The 20,108-nt window shown below is 45.9% G+C and overlaps 1 protein-coding gene and 1 pseudogene across 6 annotated transcripts in view; one reads left to right on the top strand and one right to left on the bottom strand.

Annotated features, from left to right (window-relative positions):
• Positions 1–7,066, bottom strand: part of LOC108538651 (histidine-rich glycoprotein-like) — a 9,187-nt pseudogene extending 2,121 nt beyond the window's left edge.
• Positions 7,067–13,854: 6,788 nt separating this feature from the next.
• The window catches only part of ARNT2 (aryl hydrocarbon receptor nuclear translocator 2), a 155,228-nt gene continuing 148,974 nt past the window's right edge, over positions 13,855–20,108 (top strand). For 5 of the 6 annotated variants that reach the window (XR_001888147.1, XR_001888146.1, XM_017886857.1 and 2 more), the window contains exon 1: positions 13,855–13,974. Coding sequence is in view for 3 of the 6 variants with exons in the window: in XM_017886857.1 (XP_017742346.1) it covers positions 13,862–13,974 (113 nt within the window). In the remaining 3 variants the exon portion in view is untranslated. The remainder of the gene's footprint in view (positions 13,975–20,108) is intronic. The other variant, XM_017886858.1, reaches the window with a different exon arrangement.

The raw sequence follows: 20,108 nt of genomic DNA, 5'->3' as shown, positions 1-20,108 counted from the left end.
ACGGAGTCTCGCCCTGTCACCCAGGCTGGAGGGCAGTGGCCAGATCCCGCCTCACTGCAAGCTCCCCCCCCCAGATTTACGCCATTCTCCTGCCTCAGCCTCCCGAGTAGCTGGGACTACAGGCACCCGCCACCTTGCCCGGCTAGTTTTTCTGTATTTTTTAGTACAGATGGGGTTTCACTGTGTTAGCCAGGATGGTCTCGATCTCCTGACCTCGTGATCCGCCCGTCTCGGCCTCCCAAAGTGCTGGGATTACAGGCTTGAGCCACCGCGCCCGGCAGGTATTGTTCTTACGTTATTTTTATTTATTAGGATTCCTCACATTGTAAAGTTAAACTCTAAGTCAGAAACAGTCGTATCTGGACCTTGCCCACTGCTAGATACTCCTGTGCTTACCATGCTGCAATTTGTGATACTAAATATAGACACTTGTTTGCAACTGAGTTTGGTGAAGGAATGAACTACATTGGTTCTGTTAATTATGTCTGGATTGGTGATGATTTACTATAGATGTTATGGTGTGATATGGGTGGCTTTTTTCCCTTATGAATTTTTGAGGTGGCACAGTTGATAAAGTTGGCAATTAATTTGTCCTTATAAAGATATGAAGATTCCAAATAAGACTTTTTCTTGAAAGATGCATCTAAACAGAAACAGATAGAAAAATTTAAAATCCTAAAGGTTGTTTATTATTGTGAATGCCAGTATACCAAACAATTCCACGAAGACGTGATTTATGATATATACTAATGATCTCTTTTATTCTGTTTTATAGTAGTATTTATGGTTCTGCACATATCTTGTCTCAGAAAGAATGTGACAGTCTTTGTAAAAGTAGCAAGCAAGTTTTTTTTTTTTTTTTTTTTTTTGAGACAGAGTCTCACACTGTCACCTGGGCTGCAGTGCAGTGGCACAATCTCGGCCCACTACAACCTCTGCCTCCTGGGTTCATGCGATTCTCCTGCCTCAGCCTCCCAAGTAGCTGGGATTATAGGCACGTACCACCACACCTGGCTAATTTTTTGTATTTTTAGTAGAGACGGGGTTTCACTGTGTTGGCCAGAGTGGTCCCGAACTTCTGACCTCGTGATCTGCCCACCTCAGCCTCCCAAAGTGTTGTCTCTTAATATTTGTCTTATTTCCTCACTTCCTACTAAATGTAACTATTTGGTAAAGTTCTTGATAATTAATTTGCACATAAATTTTGCATATAAAATTAATAGCTTTTGCCATATGGTCAAAGATTATTGCACATTTCATTCTTGCAATAATATTTATATTTATACACCATCTGACTGGGAGAGTTCAAAATACGTCATACATACAAGGAGCTTTTAAATCTGAGTACATCTAGAATGCAGATTTACATTTGAAAGTGAATATGCAGACTTGAGCAATAAGTTCATGTGGCATGCCTTATTTGTAGTATTGATGTTGTTATGCTGTAGATGTAGAGATGATGGTGACCTGAGTATCGTAAGGTCATTGATCATGCACAAGTTCAGGGATGCCAGAAATGATCTTGCAATAGGTATTTGACTGTTTGTCCTTTCAAAGGCCAAGGCATTCATTTAGAAGCCATGGCCAAATAATAGGTTTTGGGCAAATAGTGTAGCTGAAGCTGAACTTTGATGGATCGCTGATAAATACGTTTGCATATATGATTTTGTATCCTGCTCTATTAACTCACTCTTAGCATTTTCCTGTAACATTATCTTTGAAATCATGATATTTAAAGGCTGAGTAATTTTTATCTGGAAGTGTTCCATAATTTATGAGCTTTTCTCCTTATGTCAGACTTGTTAGTTCATTTGGTTTCTGTTCACTTCCAGCTGCCTTTGGACAGTCAACATGCATCTTGGTCATTCATTTTTTTCCCCTACCTTTCATATCCTTAGCTACTGTGAAGAGGCCTCTGCAGTCATTGAGAACTGGCCTCTTCTCTTTTATGTAGGAAGGTCCAACAGGTATCTGAAGACAGTTTTATCCCTCCTTCTGCCTCAAGGACTCTCCAGGCTGACAAGTTGTGTCTCACCGGCAGGTCCTCCTCAGTGAACCCTTCACCAACCCATGATTCTTTCTGGTGTTTTTGAATGTGGAGAATCAGAGCATTGAGCCTTCCTGCACACTCTCCCATGCCATTGCACCAACAACCCATGCCTTGCCCTTTCTTGTGCAGGGTCTGTCTTACTGCACTGGGCTCCTGATTCCCTAGACTCAGGTCCTGGTAGGCCAGAGTCTAGGTTTTGACTGAGACTCCTTCTAAGACCTCATTAGGGACATTCATTCCACTGACCGACACAAAGCCTTCCAACCCAGATGTTCTGGCTGGCTTCCATGTGATTGGTGACACACACTTTCTTCTGATGGTCTCACACAGAGTGGGGCAGGTTGAATGGGTCACTCATCCTTGTTGTCTTGCTCCAGAATCATAACCTTGACAGTAGCCTCTCTACATTTCTTCCACTGGAATTACTGGTTGCCCATCTTCTTGCTGGGTCTGTTTTATTTTTGCCCCTTTTACACATTTCAGCACAGAGATTATAGGACTTCAGCCTGTAGGGTGGAGAAGGAAGCCTGGAGTTAGTGGGTTCAGATACTAGTGGGAACATGGGGAGTGACACCGTAGTGTGCTGTAGTGCAGTGCCCCTGTTCCAGAGGAGAGCCAGAGCCCTACCTGAGCCAGCACTGTTAGCTGAGGCGGGAGGACATCTCCCTGGGCTGCCTTGGGACTGGTTTCAATTCCCTAATGCCAAAACCTGCCTGCCTGCTAGAAGGGGCTCAGGCAGGCATCCAGGGCTCAGCGTCCAGGCTGGAAGCACCAGCCAGAGGAGGCAGGACCTGGCTTCTTCTTACTTTCTCGGGTCCGGTGGCCATCCTCTTCTCTATTGCAGAGACCCTGGTCCAGCCAGCCGATCAGAAAAGAATGTCTTACACAGGATCTCACAGCTGGTTAAAGCCAAGCAAGGATCTGCAGTCAGAGTTCTCTGATTCTCAGTCTAATGATTTTTCTGCACACTGTGCTATAAAAGTGCTACCCCATGGAGGTCCTTTGGGAATCGTGTGTGCTATCTTCATTCCAGAAGTCAGAAGGACCCTCCCTTGCTTGCACTTCAAGAAAAATCCTTTATTATCTCTCACTGAAATGTTTGGATAAGAATCTAGATTTTTCAAATGTGCATTTGTTATGGTTGCACAGGAAATCCAAGTAACCGATTTTTCAGAACCTAAGCAGTTAATGCTAGAAATTTTGCTGCAAATAAATTGATCAGTATGCAAGACAGTTGTCACGGCTGAATCATGGTCCACAGTTAAGGTAAACAGATCTGTGATGACATTTTCTGAGCAGAATACAAATGCAGCTACATTTCCTCCCAGAGGTTTCTGACATTTCTTCTACACGGATAACAGATTCTCCCAAGAAGGTGTTGGTCACAAGGAAGAAAGATCTTTGTTTAATCCCTCTGAAAAGGTAGGGCTGTGATATTTGATGTGCTTTCTGTGAAGAGAATTGTTCTAAGAGAGATGAATATTGAGAAGAGCATTTTTCTTTGGTTAGTTGCCTGCCCTCACCCTACTCCCACCCATGGAAAGAGCCTTTTGGTTTTTCGTTTATTTGAATGGCCATTAAAATATTGTATGTTGTCATGTTGTGAAACTTTGCATGTAATTAATTTTTTCCCAATGTAAAGATCAGGGGATATTTTTCTTACTTGGATTCACATGAAATAGTGGGGAGAGCAATATGTCTTTTTTTCATTTCCTCCTGTTCCTTTCATCTGTAATGCTCTCGAGTTCCACATTTTTTCCAGGTTTTCGCTGCCTACACTGTATTATAGGAATTCTACACAGTATGTCTGCATCTGAAATGTGAAATAGTCTACAGCTAGATGCTGCATTATAAACCAGATATGTTTTCTGTGTTATGGTGAACCTTACAAAATCTTTAGCTTGTACTGATTTTTAAATGAGCTCCAAACCTCATTCCAACTTGGTCTAAGAGCAGACAGTCATTTCCCCTCTGTGTGTAATGGGAAACAATTTCCTGAGGGGATATTTGCATTTGGAGTCAGACTGCTGTGAATACAGATATTTCTGTCTATTTGTGCATTTGCCATTGGTTATGATCAGGGATCCTGAGCAGAGATCTAGACGAGAGAGTTACATTTGAGTGGGGGAATAACTCTCGATCTGTAGGGAGTTGCAGTTGGGATAAAAGACCGGAAAGCTCCAGGGACTGGAAATGAACAAGAAAGCATAGCCCTCAGAGGGGACTAAAGGAATCTGCTCAGAAATTCTGGAGCAGTCAAAGGAACACTTTTAGGAAAGGGCATCTTTCCTATCGTACTTCGTTCCTCCCAGAACATTTTTTGCAGTCCATTGCCAGGTTAGCATAGGGGTGGTGTCCTCCAGGAAGCCTTCTCAGATCCTCCCAGCCATCCCCACCACATGGTATCCAGCATCCCTCACAGCATGTATTTCTCAGTGTGAAGTTACTGGGCTCTATGCCTCCATCACATTCAAGACTGAACTTGTCAGAGGCAGGATTGGGTCCTTTCATCTCTGACCATTGTTCAGCTTCTAGCACAGCCCCCGGCTCCAAAGAAGAGCTTTGCAAAGGCTGCTTATGATTGAAACAGAGAGCGCTTCCTCACAGCAACCTCTGCAAAAGGAAATAATGTCCTGATGAACTCCACGTCTTAGTTGAGGAGAGACTGAGGCAAATAATGATGAAGCCAGAGCTAGAAGTAGGCTGCTACTGAATGTGTGGTCCCCTGAATCAATGAACCGAGGAATGCATGAGCATGTATGCCTCTACTTTGCTGCAGAAGTCCTCCTGTATTGAGCATGTGTGGCATGGTAGTTGTAAATATGCAACCGGCCCAATCATATTTTTCTTCTGTCTCTAGACATTTTTTTGCCCCATACAGTGTAGGAGGATCAGGTGACCAAGGTTTTTCAGAATTTTCCCTTTTTGGGATCTGACGCCAACACACTATTTTGAGGCAGTGACATCATCTCTTTCCTCTGGCATGCCCTCCTTGCGGCTCCATCATTCAGGCCTTGCCATCTCTCACCTGGACTGCTGTGACCTTCATTCATTCCCAGGAGAAGCCCAGGTACAGTAAGAATGAATCACCAGGGACCAGACCTGGACTGGGTAGGGAAGGGGTTGTTCAGAGACTGGACTCCTTGAGGAGTGATATTTGGGCAAAATCTAAATGACTGTAAGGAATTAATGAGGTGAAGAGAGGGAGGAGAGCTTTCTTGCCAGAGGACATAGCATATGCAAAGGTCCTGGGGTCAGAACGGAACATAGTGTGTTCAACGAACTGATAAGGCAGTGTTCCTGGAGCCAGAGAGGTAGGCTGGAGAGGTGGGCAGTGGCCTGACCACACGGGAACAAGTTGATCATGGCAGGGAACTCCAGGATTGGGCTAAGAGGAAAGAAAATGTGTTAGAGGACGGAGGCAAGGGCTGGCTTTGTCTGATGTGGCTTCCGAGTGTGGAATGAGTGGGAAGTGCAAGAGTGGATGCATGAAGGTCAGGGGCGTCCTGAGGCAGGCCAGCAGCAGAGCTCAGAAGATGGAGAGACCTCTCGGAGGTAGCAGATAGCTTGCTGATGGATTGGAGAAGCAGCAGCCGAGGCAGCGCTGCTGCCAGGCGCTTGGATGAGATCACCTAGGAGGACGCATAGGATAGGAGGCTGCACAAGATGCCCTGAGATCTGGAAGAGGGGGAAGAGCAGGCACAGGAGGCCTAGGAGGAGGGGCCTGAGGCAGAAGGTGAAGGACGTGGGCCTGGAAGACCAGGCAAAAATGCTTGAGATGGAGCAGGAGGCCACATCCCCACAGAAGGTCAGGGGCAGAAGAGCCACTGTTTGCCTTCACAAGAGTGGCCTCCTGATGATGGCAGCTCTGTGGTGGGATGACAGGCGAGTCTGACTGGAGAAGGTTGAAGGAAGCATGGGAGGGAGGAACCGGCAAGGTGAAGCAGCTCTTTGGTGGCTTTGCTTCATAAAGGGGAGCGGGTTACTTTGCCACAATTCCAAACTTTTCCTTGGGTAATGGAAAATTTGGCCTTGGCTTTTGAGATTTATTTGAATTTGAGGTGTGTTATAGAATGTGTTCATGTTTCTGTGCTGCGCCAGACGCCTGTCTTTTCTAAATGTGGCAAACCCTCAGCTGCATGGGGAAATCGAGGTGAGGGTCCCATTCTTCACGCCCATTTCAGATGAGCTCCTTGCCAGGCACTGTTTGGGCTGCCCGTGGTGAACTGGAAACAAGAGGGGATGGATGACTTGTCCAGGATCCCTGGGGCTCCTTCCAAAGGGTGTGTAGGGCTGTGGGGTCCCAGGGCTGTGACAAATGCAAGGGCACACTTCCCCACTCAGGCAAAGCTCTTATTATCAGCGAGGAGGAGGCTGTTCCCTGTCAGGTCTGGGGTGGGCTGTGTGTGTGGTTTGTGTGTATGTGGTGTGTGTGTGTGGTGTGAGAGAGGTGTCTGTGGTATGTGTGTGAGTAGTGTGATGTGTGTTGGTGGTGTGTGTGTGGTGTGTATGTTGGTTTGAGTGGTTTGTGTGGTGAGATTTCTGTGAGTGGTCCGTGTGTGGTGTATGTATGGTGTGTTTATTGATGTGAATGGTGTGTGCATGTGTGGTTTGTGGTGTGTGTGCTGTGTGGGGGTGTATGTATATGAGTGGTGTGCAAGCAATGTGTATTGTTTGAGAATGATGTGTGATGTGTGTGAGTTGTGTGTGTGGTGTGTGTGAATGCTGTGTATGTGCTGATGTGAGTGGTGTGGGTGGTGTGTGTGTGGTGTGTCCGAATGGTGTGTGTATGTGAATGGTGTGCATGTATGTTGTGAGTGGTATATGTGTGGGGTGTGTGTGAATGGTGTGTATGTGTTGAGTGGTGTGAGTGGTGTGTGTGGTGTGTTGGTGTGATTACGAATGGTGTGTATGTATGTTGCTGTGAATGGTGGGGGAGTGTGGGGTGTGTGAGTGGTGTGTGATGTGTTGGTGTGTGTGAATGGTGTGTGTGGTGTATGTGTGAATACTGTGCATGTGTGTTGATGACTGATGTGCATGTGGCGTGTGAGTGGTGTGTATGTGTGTTGATGTGAGTGGTGTGTGGGGGTGTGTATGATGTATGTGAGTGTTGTGTATGTTGATGTGAATGGTGTGTATGGAGTGTGTGTGATGTGTGTCAGTGGTGTGTATATGTGCTGATGTGAGTGGTGTATGCGGGGTGTGTGAGGTGTGTGAGTGTTAGTGTATGTGTGTTGAGAGTGGTGTGGAGGGGTGGGGTGTGTATGAGTGATGTGTGTGTTGATATGGGGTGTGTGTAGGTATTGTGTATGTGTGTTGAGAGTGGTGTGGGGGTGTGTGGTGTGTGTGAGTGCTGTGTATGTGTGTTGATGTGGTGTGTGTGGAGTGTGTGTGGTGTGTGCAGGTGTGTATGTGTGTTGAGAGTGGTGGGGGTGTGTGTGTTGTGTATGTGTGTTGATATGGGGTGTGTGCAGGTATTGTGTATGTGTGTTGAGAGTGGTGTGGGGGTGTGTGTGGTGTGTGTGTTGTGTATGTGTGTTGAGAGTGGTGTGGGGGTGTGTGGTGTGTGTGAGTGCTGTGTATGTGTGTTGATGTGAGTGGTGTGTGTGGAGTGTGTGTGGTGTGTGCAGGTGTGTATGTGTGGATGTGAGTGATGTGTGTGGGGTGTGTGGGTTGTATGAGTGTTGTGTATGTGTGATGTGAGTGATGTGTGTGTGGTGTGTGCAGGTGTTGTGTATGTGTGTTGATGAGAGTGGCGTGTGTGTGGAGTGTGTCGGGTGCGTGCAGGTGTGTATGTGTGTTGATGATAGTGGTGTGTGGAGTGTGTGTGGTGTGTGCAGGTGTGTATGTGTGTTGATGTGAGTGGTATGTGTGGGGTGTGAGTGTTGTGTTTGTGTGTTGATGTGAGTGGTATGTGTGGAGTGTGTGTGATGTGTGCAGGTGTGTATGTGTGGATGTGAGTGGTGTGTGTCAGGTGTGGGGTTGGAGTGTTGTGTATGTGTGTTAATGTGAGTGATGTGTGTGGTGTGTACGAGTGTTGTGTATGTGTGTTGACAAGAGTGATGTGTGTGGGGTGTGTGCAAGTTTGTATGTGTGTTGATGTGAGTGGTGTGTGTGGGGTGTGTGCAGGTGTGTATATGTGTTGAGAGTGGTGGGGTGTGTGTGGTGTGTGTGTGGTATGTGTGTTGATGTGAGTGGTGTGTGTGGAGTGTGTGGGGTATGTGCAGGTGTGTATATGTGTTGAGAGTGGTGGGGTTGTGTGTGGTGTGTGTGGTGTGTATGTGTGTTGATGTGAGTGATATGTGTGGAGGTGTGTGGTGTGTGTGAGTGGTATGCATGTGTGTTGATGTGATGTGTGTGTGAGTGGTGTGTGACGTGTGTGGGTGGGAGACAGGATGGAGGAGGCCGGTGCAGCATGGACTGGGTGCAGGCTCCAGCTCAGGACTCAGCTCCGCATAGAGAGGCCCGAGTGGGGTCTGCACTCCCTCCTGAGATCCGGGTGGGCCTGCCAGCTGGTGTAGAGACAGGACTCTGGGTAGAGGGACCGCTGGAGGTCGGCACAGGTGGAGCACCTCATCTCAGGCTGCCGGGGTTTTGCAGCTCCTCCTTCTGTCTCTGGCCACAGCTTCACGCGGGAATGTGTTATGAGTGGAGTGCTGAGGTGTTCAGAGGGCCTTCTTGCCCCCGCTGCCCCTCTGACCTCTCTTGCAATCCTGTGAATTAGAACCAGAAAAGCAACATTATAGAAGTGACTCAAGTCCTTACCATAGCGAAATGATTCTAAGTGGTGTTAGCATCTGTGTGTATTTTTATTGAACACTTACATGTGCTTACGCTGTGCCAGGCATCATTCTAAGTGCTTTACAACTACTAGCTTCTTTAATCCTCATAACCCCAGGAGGTGCATTGCTCTGCCCATTTTACAGATAGAAAACCAAGGCACAGAGAGGCTAAGTAATTTGCTCAAGGGTTATATAAAAATCACACATACATACACTTAGAATGTCTGCTTGGAAAGACATTCTCTTCTAGGGGAAAGTAACAGAGGAGAAGGAACATTTCTTCTGCTAGACATCATAAATAATTGGCTTTCCTTAATACTCACAATAACCATGTGATGTAAGTATTTTCCTGATCTTACAGAGGAGAAGTCTGAAGCTTAGGTTCAATAGCTTGCCCACAGACCCCATGGCTAGATGGAGTGACCCCAAAGCATGAACATGTCCTACATGCCATACAACTTTCATCTGGGCCTGTGATGGAGAATTGTGGTCTTAGCACATCTCTTGCTGCCCCAGGGAAGGATCTGCCCAGCCACCTGGGCTCCGCCTGGGCACCACAAGGGACAGGGACCCCACAGTGGGTGGCCAAACACATAAGAGCCTGCTCTGCCCTTCAGTAGCCGTGTTACAGGGATCAGGGCTGACCGGTCTCTGCCAAGTTTCCTAATCTGTAAAATGGGATGAATTTCCATTTACCTCATAGGGTGGATGTAAAACTTGTGCAAAGAAGATGGCAGAGTGCCAGGAACACAGTTGGTACCCAACATAAATCTTAGTTTAGGTAAAATTTTATCATTATTCTTTAAACCAATCCGTCCCATTATTGGACACTTACTATTTAAACAGGGCTTCCCCTTCCTCTGTCTGTCTCATTCATTCATTGCTTCTAGTTCTCACCAGTTATGTATACTTTCTCCTGTGTCTTCCACATGAAACCCTTTAAAAAGTATTATTCTATTTGTGATCACTCAATTGATATATCATTAAATTAACATTAAATTAACACATGCATTGGGAAAAAAACTAGAATATTCAAAAAAACAGGAAGAGCTTTTAGGAGAAAATAAAACCCATCTATAATTCTCACAACACAAATAGCCAAGTTTTACATATTAGTGTATTTCTATCTGCCTTATAGTCTTTTTTCTGTGCATATAACACATACACATACACACACACACACACACACCCTCCCTCTCATCTCCCATCACAGCGAGGGAGAAGCTATGTTTGTGTTAGGTCCAGGACAGCGGGGAGTGTGTTTGCTGTGTGTCAGGGGTATACATGTGCGTGGATATTCTAATGTCTGTTGAAACAGACTGCTGAGCTCTCCTCTGGAAAGGCACTACTCATGTACACCCACAGCTGCAGGGTATGGCGTTGGCTGCAGTCACCCTGGAGGTATCCGAAGTGTGATTTCCTCCCTATACAGTGCAGTGGTCAGTTCTCTGTGAGTGAAATTCAGAAACCCTGGAGCAAATCAACAACTGACTTACAGGGCTGCTCTTCATCTGAAGGTTTAGCTTTCTTTGATCTATTGATACCAGGCCTTATCTTTGGGACTGTCACCTCCAACCTGGTCAGGGACCTTCCTAAGCCACCTTCTTTGGGTGGACATTCCACCAGCTTTGCTTGCTTGAACTTGAGTCACAGAGAAAAGATGCCAGATTTGGGAAGCGGGTAGTTACTTTTCCAGGGAAGGCTGACAGCTGATCACATTATAGATATGGACATAGATTGCAGAGGAGAGAGACTTGTTTTCTCACTTTTGTTTGAATTTATTAAGGGTGGCTCCTAAAAATCAACATTAGAGAAAATATTTTATCTTTAAAGTCAATTTTAGTCTCATTGATTGCATTTTGTTTGGCTTATTTAGTATCCAGAACACTTAGTTACCAAAAATAGCATTTGATAAAATGAGGCATCCATTCCTTAAATAAACTTTTTAAAGTAGGCATAGGAGCAGATTCCTTGACAACAGAAAGAATGTCTGTCTTAAACCAGCAGCTCATTCCAGTTAAATGCAAGGCTCAAGCAAGATTGCTTACCATCAGCATAATCATGATCGTTTTAACTATTGTTGCTTGAGTGTTTTGTTTTCCCAATCACTTCGTTAGGCTCATCACATACCTTGTCCTTAATTTTTAAAATGCCCCTTCAAGGTACATATTATGAACATTTCACAGCTGACACTTTGACCTAGAGTAGCCCCGTCACTCATAGCTGGGAAGTGTCTGAGTTGTGATTTGAAACCAGATATATTTGACTGCAAAGTAGTGACTTTCTTTTACCTCACGATGGGTCATTTTTACTCAATATCGCTCTGAAAGTTCTGGCCAATGAAATAGGACACGAATAAAAGAAACTACACATGAAATAAGACAAGAAAAAGAAAGGTCACTTGTGGGCACCAAGGCAGGTCATCTAATTTCTCTTTGCCTTGCTCCCTTCATCTGTTGGAGGAAAGAAATGACTGGGTTTTCAGTATTCCTTATCCTTTACCCCATCAGCCAAGGTTTTGAGGAGCTTTACTTGTTTCAATTTATATTGCCAGAACTATTGGCATTTTTGTTTCACCCAAATTAAATTCAGGTGATTGGAACAGAGAAGGGATGACAACCTTTCTAGGATTACCAACGATGGCTAAGATCTCTTCCAGCCTGAAATTTCCTCAACTGGAAGGCAGGAACAAGGTAATGGCTTTAAAATATCAAAACTTGTGCTGCTTAGAACATTAGCTGAGCAGGTGATACGTTTTTAAAGTTTCCACAATTAGAGGTATTTATGATATACTGGGATAACCAAAGCTAAGCAAACTTCTTTATATAGGTAGGACTTCTCAATATGTTTTTAGTGGACTTTGGAATCTCCAGGAAAGGGGTAAGTGCATAGCTTTTTTTTTCTTTTTTTTTTTTTTTTTTTTTTTTGAGACGGAGTCTTGCTCTGTTGCCCAGGCTGGAGTGCAGTGGCCGGATCTCAGCTCACTGCAAGCTCCGCCTCCCGGGTTTACGCCATTTTCCTGCCTCAGCCTCCCAAGTAGCTGGGACTACAGGTGCCACCACCTCGCCCGGCTAGTTTTTTGTATTTCTTAGTAGAGACGGGGTTTCACCGTGTTAGCCAGGATGGTGGGATTATAGGCTTGAGCCACCGCGCCCGGCTCAGCTTTTTTCTTAACTTATTTGGCCACAGAACTCTGTTTCTTGGAGAATCTTAAGGGGCTGCTGTTCTGTGGAACTTATTTTAGAAAGTAGTGACTTTCATTGTCATCTGTCTTTGTTCTAACAGTGATTCTGCCCTTCCGTTTGGGGACATAATGGACTCAATGTGTTTTAGCCTCCATTTCAGAAAACTATAAATATTTTATCAAAGCAGGCAGATGATAAGGTTGTTGGGTTATTGCTTTTAATACTGTCTAGCTGTCACAAACTCAGTTGTCTAAAGGGGAGAGAATTACTTTAAGAGGAGGGTTTTTTTTCCCTTGAGGACTTTTCGATGTGTACCTTGGTTTAAAAAACAAAACAAAAGTGTAGTCATTCCCAAAGTTTTTGGACACAGCAGAGTGACTAAATTAAGATTTTGTTTATTGTGAAATTGTATTGTGTATTGTAAAATTCTTCTTCAAGAGTTCTGAGTGGGATAGTTCAAGTTGAGCTTCAAATGTGTTTATTAAACATACAGTGTTTTGGGGCATAACTGTGGGTCAACTGTCACAGGACTCCCTGAGTTCTGCTGAAAAGAAACAGGGCAGAAGCCTACACCAGCCGTGTACTGTCAACATCACTAGGCATCTCTCTCCACTAAGAAGGGTTCAGATTCCTTATGTATCCTGACCCATCTTTTTAAAATATATTTTTGTACATTGCTGCTTCCCTTCTTCCCCTGGGTAAAAGTTGAGCTAAGAAAAGCTAACACTGTGGAAGTCCTTCCCACCCACAGTAAACAGAATCACAGAGGCCATTTGAAATATTTGTTGAGCCATGGAATGGTCTGAGAAAGGGTGCCTGAGCTTAGGAGCTCTCCATTAGGTAGGAAAGAGAGACTTCTTAGTGTGGTTTCTTTGAAATCAGGGATGCTTAACATGACCTTAATGAGCTTCCAAAAGTGTCTGGCTTATAGGAAATAATATCTTGGCCACAATGTGCAGGAAAGGTACTCTCATTTAGTGCCAGACCTTCTTATTCTTTAAATTAATATTTATTCCTGGAAAGGTCCAGCTCTGGAGATCCAGGAAGCAGCAGCCTGGCCTGCTGTAGCCTGAAGTGATGCTTTTAACACCCTAGAGCTCACCGTCCTCATCAAGAACAGAGGGGCCAAGCAGGGCTCAGATACTCAGGGCTTCTGAGTCCAGAGTAGGCATGGCAACCAGCCTTTCTGCTTGAACACGAACCCAGGGCAACAGAGGGGGCAGCGGCGGGCACTGCAGCAGGGTGTTGCCTCTCGGGGAGTGTGCCCCATCTGGGTTACCAGGAGTGGTTCTTTCCGTCAGGCTTTGGCTATGTGCTGCTTAGAACTTAGTGTTAGTGTGATCCTGCTGGGCCTGGCTCAGGCCATCTGAAGGGAGAGGGCTCATCCGCTATCCTGCCTGAGCCTCCAAGCCAGATTTGGCAGCACTGCCGCACCGAGCTCCAGCCCCTGTGGGCTGCAAAGTTTCCACCCCGGTGCTGTCCATTCTTTCCTCCTTCATAGATAGTATGTAGGAATTCCTTTCAAAAGATTCCCGTGCATCTTACCTGCCTCCAGGTGGTCAGGAGACAGGAGTCCTTTATGAAAGCTGCGAAGCTGTTTTAATTCTGTTTAACCACAGTTCCGATCAGTAAATATGAGAGTACTGCCAGAGATACTCTTTTCCAGAGAAAGAGGAAAGACTTGCCCCAGTTGCATAGCTGATGATGGCAGAGTGGCCTGCCGGATGCAGGTCCCTGGGCTCTCCACGCAGGTGGTGCTTCTGGTACCGCATGACAACTTTTCTTGCCTGTTACTGGGCTTTTCTGGCATTGACAAAACCTCTTGTCTTTGCTGAATTCCAGAAATGGCTTCAGACATACCTGGATCTGTGACATTGCCCGTTGCCCCCATGGCGGCTACCGGACAGGTGAGGATGGCGGGGGCCATGCCTGCCCGTGGAGGAAAGCGGCGTTCTGGGTAAGTGACCTCAGCGTTTCCAGGAATTGGCTTAATAAATGTTGAGCAATGCTCTTGACCTGTTAGGAGAATATTGTTTCTCCCCGTCCTGTAGAATAGAAGCTCAGCAGTTTGCATCCTGTTTAGCTTTTGCAAGATTCCTAAATATGCACATGATTTGCTTCTAAGTGTTTTGGGCCTCGGCACTCAGCTGGGGACTTCTGTTTGCTTGTCCTTGTGGTGAGAATGTGCTTTGTGATCCTGCTGGGCCTGGCTCAGGCCATCTGAAGGGAGAGGGCTTGCCCGTTATCCTGCCTGAGCCTCCAAGCCAGATTTGGCAGCACTGTTGCGCTGAGCTCCAGCCCCTGTGGGCTGCAAAGGTTCCACCCTGGTGCTGTCCATTCTTTCCTCCTTCATAGACGGTGTGCAGGAATTCCTTTCAAAAGAATTGGCTAAATCTCAGTGCCTGAAGACCAGACCGTTGGCAATGTCTGCTGCTCTGCTAGTGAAGGTGGTAATAATACTAAGTACTATTGTTCTAAGTGTACTTGTTCTGATAGGGCCAGAAATATCATCACTCTTGAGCAGATGGAACCAAAATTGCACCTATTAATGATCCATAATGTTTGTGGCTGTACATAGACCTAAAAAACCAACCAACCAACCAACGAACCAACCAACCAACCAACCAACCAATCAACCAACCAACTACCCACCAACCATCCAACCAACCAAAATCCTGCAGGAAAAACGTGATGGACATTTTCAGACTCAATATATCACCTAGCCCCTTTCTCCTGTTGAATCCATTTTATTTTCGATGCACTATTTGATAAACAAGGTTTCTCATGAAGTTGAATCAGTTTGTACTTTTAAAGCAATTTCTGATAACACACGGCTCCTTCGGAATGCAACTGTCCGGTTACAGCAGAACCCACTTCTCACAGCCCAGTGCCAATAGGGTAGGCCCGTTTTTAGGTGGTCCAATATGATTCTTACAGGGAGCAAAGGTGGAGGCAATAGGAAATATCAGGATCTGGGATGGAGTGTGGCTAGAATGCAAAAGCATATTCAGCCTTGTAATTTTAGGTTGGAATAAAGACTGTTATGTGTGTTGTGTAGTCTCTAAAGGAGGGCCTGAGGTTTTTATGATGAGGCAGGGGGTTAAAAAACCCCGCAACTGAGCTCAGTGGTGATGCCAGCTTTCCCTGTATTCAGCACGCTCACTGCACTCACTGGGTGCTGATGCAGCCAGTTCTCTATCTGCAGCTGCCACCATCTTTACAGCGAGACCAGCAGAGCTATGAAGAGCAGTGTTGGTACCTGGGGCAAAGCTCTGCAGATCAACTCTGTAATAAATGATGTGGCTCACCTCTGGGGCTTCCTGCAAACCCAGCCATCCAATTTCAACCAGCCATTCTTGCTAACTAGGTGCTAAGCTCAGCAGTTGCTAAAAGAAGACAAGAGGTGTCACCATATCAACTTAATTGACTTTTTCCAATTCCAGGCCTTTTAAAATTATTTTAAATGTCTATGTGCACTCTAACTCGCATTCCCTGAGGACAGAGCCCCATTGCTTGCCCAAGTCCTTTTCCAGAAGAGGCCAGCACAGGACTCTGTGATGAGGCAGGTGGGCTGAGTCAGAACCAAGTCCAGGCAGAGATGCTCAGGCCCAGACTAGTACTTACAGGACCAGGAACTGTCTCTGTGCTGGGAAGTCACCTCTGAGCCTCTGCCAGGAGTTTCCTCTTCCCTCCCGCAGGGCCTGGGCTGCAGTGAGCCGAGGCTACTTCCCTCCTTGGTCTCCATGTTTCTGGCCCTAGCCTGGTGTCCACACCCTGATTTGTGGTTGCTCCCTGAGCTGATGATTTGACTGGGGACCCAGTCCCATTTCCTTTTATTTTATTTTTAGAGACAGGGTCTCGCTCTGTTGCCCAGGGTAGTCTTGAACTCCTGGCCTCAAGCAGTCCTCACACCTAGGCCTCTCAAAGTGTTGGGGTGACAGGCATGAGCCACTGCATCTAGCTTCAGTCCCATTTCTGAAGAAGTCCTGCCCCACTGTGCTTTCCTTCCCGGGTCACACACACGGCATGGCACTGGAGGCAGATGTGGATCCTGAGCAGGCGGACACAGAGCCTAGCATTCCACTTAAAGCCTAGGGAATGAAACATCAAGAAAAGCAAAGAGAGAGGAAGGAGGATGAGCAGCAATTGCTGACAAATCACCCAGGGGTGAGGGCATGACCTGTGGAAGGCAAATCAACCAACTTGACCTCTCTAGGGTGCTTGTCCTCCACCATCCTCACCCCTACTTTCTTTTCCCTGATGGAGGGAGGGGGCAAACAAACTATGATTCCACTTGCCAAGCCTCAGTGGCTTACGGATGTATCCTGTGTCTAAGCAAAGAAACCTCCGTTTTTACAGGGCTGTTTCCATAGTAATTTTTGCATCTGATGTTTTTACATGTTTTGCTGAAATTCTGTGATTGAGGTCACCGCTTCTAGAAGCTCATGATAATAGCTCCTTCGACCACAGCCTAAACACTTAGCTTAGTACAAAGGAGACCCTGATGGAAGTCACTCACTCTCACTGAAATGCAGGTAACCCCATGGCAGGCCCCTGCTCCTGTGCCACTGCACGCATTTCCCACTGCCCTCCCTACTGATGGCATGGTATTCTTCCACCTCCTTCTTCCTTCTGAGAATGTGGGACATGGTGGAGAGACTCAGAGAGAGAGGGGAAAGAAGAGAGAAGGGGAATGGGGTGGTGGAAGGGGCAGTGGCATTGGCAAGGACCTTCCCACACCCCCATTCCTTGCCTAGGTCTTCCCACTCTGACCTGATTATACTGGTGGAGGGAAGTATCCCAAATTTTCAGGATAACCCCGCTTCCCATCCTAGTGTTTCAAAGCCAAGTAAAACCAACGTCTCGCAGTTGGGATCCTCCAGGCCTCCCACCTGGCCCAGCACTGTGGATCTTCATGGTTTAACTTCCTTCCCACTTCCCTGACAGCCTTCATCTGTAAGTGTCTTAGCAAGCTGCCTGCCCTCCCAGCAGTTGAGATTCAAGGTGAAGGTTCTGAAGTCCCAGATTCTTTCAAAAGTGATGCCACATGCGTGGGAGAAATGAGCTGAAGCAAGTCACCTGGAATGCACGTTTGTGGTAACCTCCTTGATCTCAGTGACAGTGTGGTGAAGGGTGGGGGGCTTCCTTGGGGACAAATTCAGTTGGGGGAAGCAGAGGTGACCAGTTAGGGTTTGTGCCCATCCCAAAGCTAGCCTTTGATGAGGATGGAGGGTGGAGGCTGAGGGCAGGGATGTGTCAGTCCCTTTCCACTTGGAGTCCTATCCTGGGCTTCTAAAATAGCATCATTGAGGAAAAACTATTTTCAAGTTACTTATAGCCGAGAGACGAGCATCCCCTTTTAAGGTAACCCTGGGAGCTGCTGGAATATGGTCAAATTATAGGTATATTTCCGTAAGCAGCTGTTCCTTTTGGTGAGCTTTTATGTGCTAGCATTGCTGCAGTCTGGGCTGGCCAGTCCAGGCTCCAAAGGAGGAGCATTTTCCAGCAGCCCTTGACACTTCACTTCTTGCAGAAGCTTTGGGTTGGCCTGGGATCTCTCCTTTACTATCACTGTGGGACCAACCCTTTTATCTCACTAGAGCATAAGTGACTTCTGTTTAGTGGCTCGTATTTGATGAAGCATTATTATGATTACAGTCACTGTTAGGGAGCTTCATAGCACTCACTCCTAACTAATTGCAAGTTTGGAAATGCCTATCATGGCTTTTCATCGAGGCAGGCATTCAGGCTCATTGACAGAAAAGTACAGTAAAATGCATTTTCAGCCCCTTTTTTGAAGACTCTTCTATCATCCATTCACTGTGCTGAATTAAGGTGAGTACAATAGGACTTAAAAGTCATATTTTGATTTCTCTCCTTTATTATCCAGATGCTGCTGTATAATAGAGACACATAAAAGATATAAAACAAGATTTACTTAGACTTATAGCAAAGAACTAGGCATAGCTTATGGTAGTCCTCTGTAAAGTAGGGAATCTGAGATGGTGATAGGGGTCCAAAGCAACAGCATCTTGGCAGGTGTGGCTCTAAAAGATCCTTCGTGTCCTCCAGGGTTGCCTTGTTTTCCATGTTGCTGATGAGCCAGTGAGATTGTTTTTGGGTGGATTGAGTCATCCTGAGTATTTAAACATTTGTGTCCTGATTCATCTCCTGGTTCGCCCTTGAATTACCAGAGCTGATGGCCGTACCCATGCACAGGTGGGAGGCACAGGATCTTGGCCCCTAATTTTCCCAGACAAATGCTGGTTCCCAAGTTCCCAGAGGACTTCAGAAGACTCTGGGTCTGGAGCAAGGCCATCTCTTTCTCATACCCTCCGCTTGATTGAGCCACAGCTGACCTGGCCAACATGGGATTGTTGACCTCGGGGCTCACTTCCTTATCTGTCTGGTCCCACAAAGGGCTGGGTAAAGAACAGAACTCTTTGCGAAAACGAAGGTGACCAACCATCGTGCTGTGTCCAAGACTTTTCCAGTTTTAGCACTGAAGTCCTAGATCCCAGGTATCTTCACTCCTATACTGAGAAAATCAGGATGGTTGGTCACCCTAAACACCCCAAAGATCATGCAGGCTGAGGACAGAGGGCTGGCTTATAAATTGGATTTTGCAGGAGTACTGACAATCACACTCATACCACCTTGATCTAAAAGGAATTTTAAAGATAACTGTATGTCTCATACCCACCTGTGGTTTCATTAAATGCTTGCATGAGTTCTTTGGAATGTTGAAACTGCTATTTCTTTTTCTTAACGCTGAAATGTTTTTGACAGCACGCACGGGGTGTTAAATAACCTTCACGTGGACGGCAAAATCGCTCTTCCCCATAGTGAACACTAGGTGGCAGCGTAGTTCTGCGACTCTGCAGAACACCGGGTTCTGCAGAATTTGGTTACAGCATTTTTGGTGGTTACCTTCTCGATGTAATTTTCCGGGAAAGGTGGGGTGATGACTAAGTAATTATGCAGAATATTGATAGCTTTGATCCATTTAGAAAGTCTTGCATTCAGCTCCCACTTGTCCACAACATCGGCAACTCTACAGCTGCTGCCTGGTGCCTGGCTTTCCAAACTACCTTGCAGAATTGTGTGTTTGTCTCTCTTAGTGGTGTCTGTAAGGCCCTTTAACTGTACTTTTTTTTTCTTATCACTTTTCTACCCCATCTCCTGTTCTTTTTGTGCATAGGTATTTCTGTTATCATTAATGTCATCTTTTCCGATCATGTAACTCCTTTTGTTCTTGTACTTACTATAACCCTTATGTCTGAGAACCAGAGATTCCAAATTAGCAAGGGATCCTATCAGTCATTCCAAACAAAATAAGGCCAAGATTAGGACTTCGGCTATGCTGTACATAAAACAAAACAAAAACAAAAGATACTGATTTTAAGAAGAAAATAGTTCTCTGCCTTACCTAATTCCAGTCCCTGGGTCCCTCAAGTTGCCCCAAATCCCCTAGAGATGAGGATTTGTCCTGCTGGGAGCTTCTTGGATGTGCCCGTGCAAGGATGGCTTGCCCTGTGTAATCTGGCCACTTCCTGGTAACCTGGGGGTCCTGCATCTTCTCCAAGTCACTCATGAGCCACTGAAGCCCTGCCCTTAGAGCCTGAGGGTATGGGTCACCCTTACTAGGAGGCCAGCAGCTCTAGAATCTGTAGCAGTGGTCATTTAATACGCAGTCCATTCTGATACTGAACTGTTTAGGCAAAGAATATCTCAGTCCAGTCTGCCAAGCAGACTGACCTTCCTTTTGCTTGAATTCCATGGGAACTATGCCTCATCCAGTCCACCAGGACTACAAAGAACAAGATGGGGAATGCAGGGGCTCTGAAACATTCTCTTCAAGGAGCTGCACTCACCCTGGATGTCCAGGAGAGCTCAGACATCTGTATCATTTTTCATTTTGTTTCCCCAAAGACTCTGGGTACACTTGACACCAATTAAGTATCCCCTCTGCCCTAACATGTTCAAGAATCATGTGAATTACCATTAGAGAGACATGATTTTTTGAGAAGAGTTTTAGATATTAGTTCGACAAATATCTATCGAGTCTTTTTGTCTTATGTTTACACTGAG

The sequence above is a fragment of the Rhinopithecus bieti genome, unplaced genomic scaffold, assembly GCF_001698545.2.
Source record: "Rhinopithecus bieti isolate Rb0 unplaced genomic scaffold, ASM169854v2 scaffold_15087, whole genome shotgun sequence".
Lineage (NCBI taxonomy): Eukaryota > Metazoa > Chordata > Mammalia > Primates > Cercopithecidae > Rhinopithecus > Rhinopithecus bieti.
Note: the sequence above shows the minus strand (reverse complement) of the source record. Positions and strands in the feature narration are given on the sequence as shown.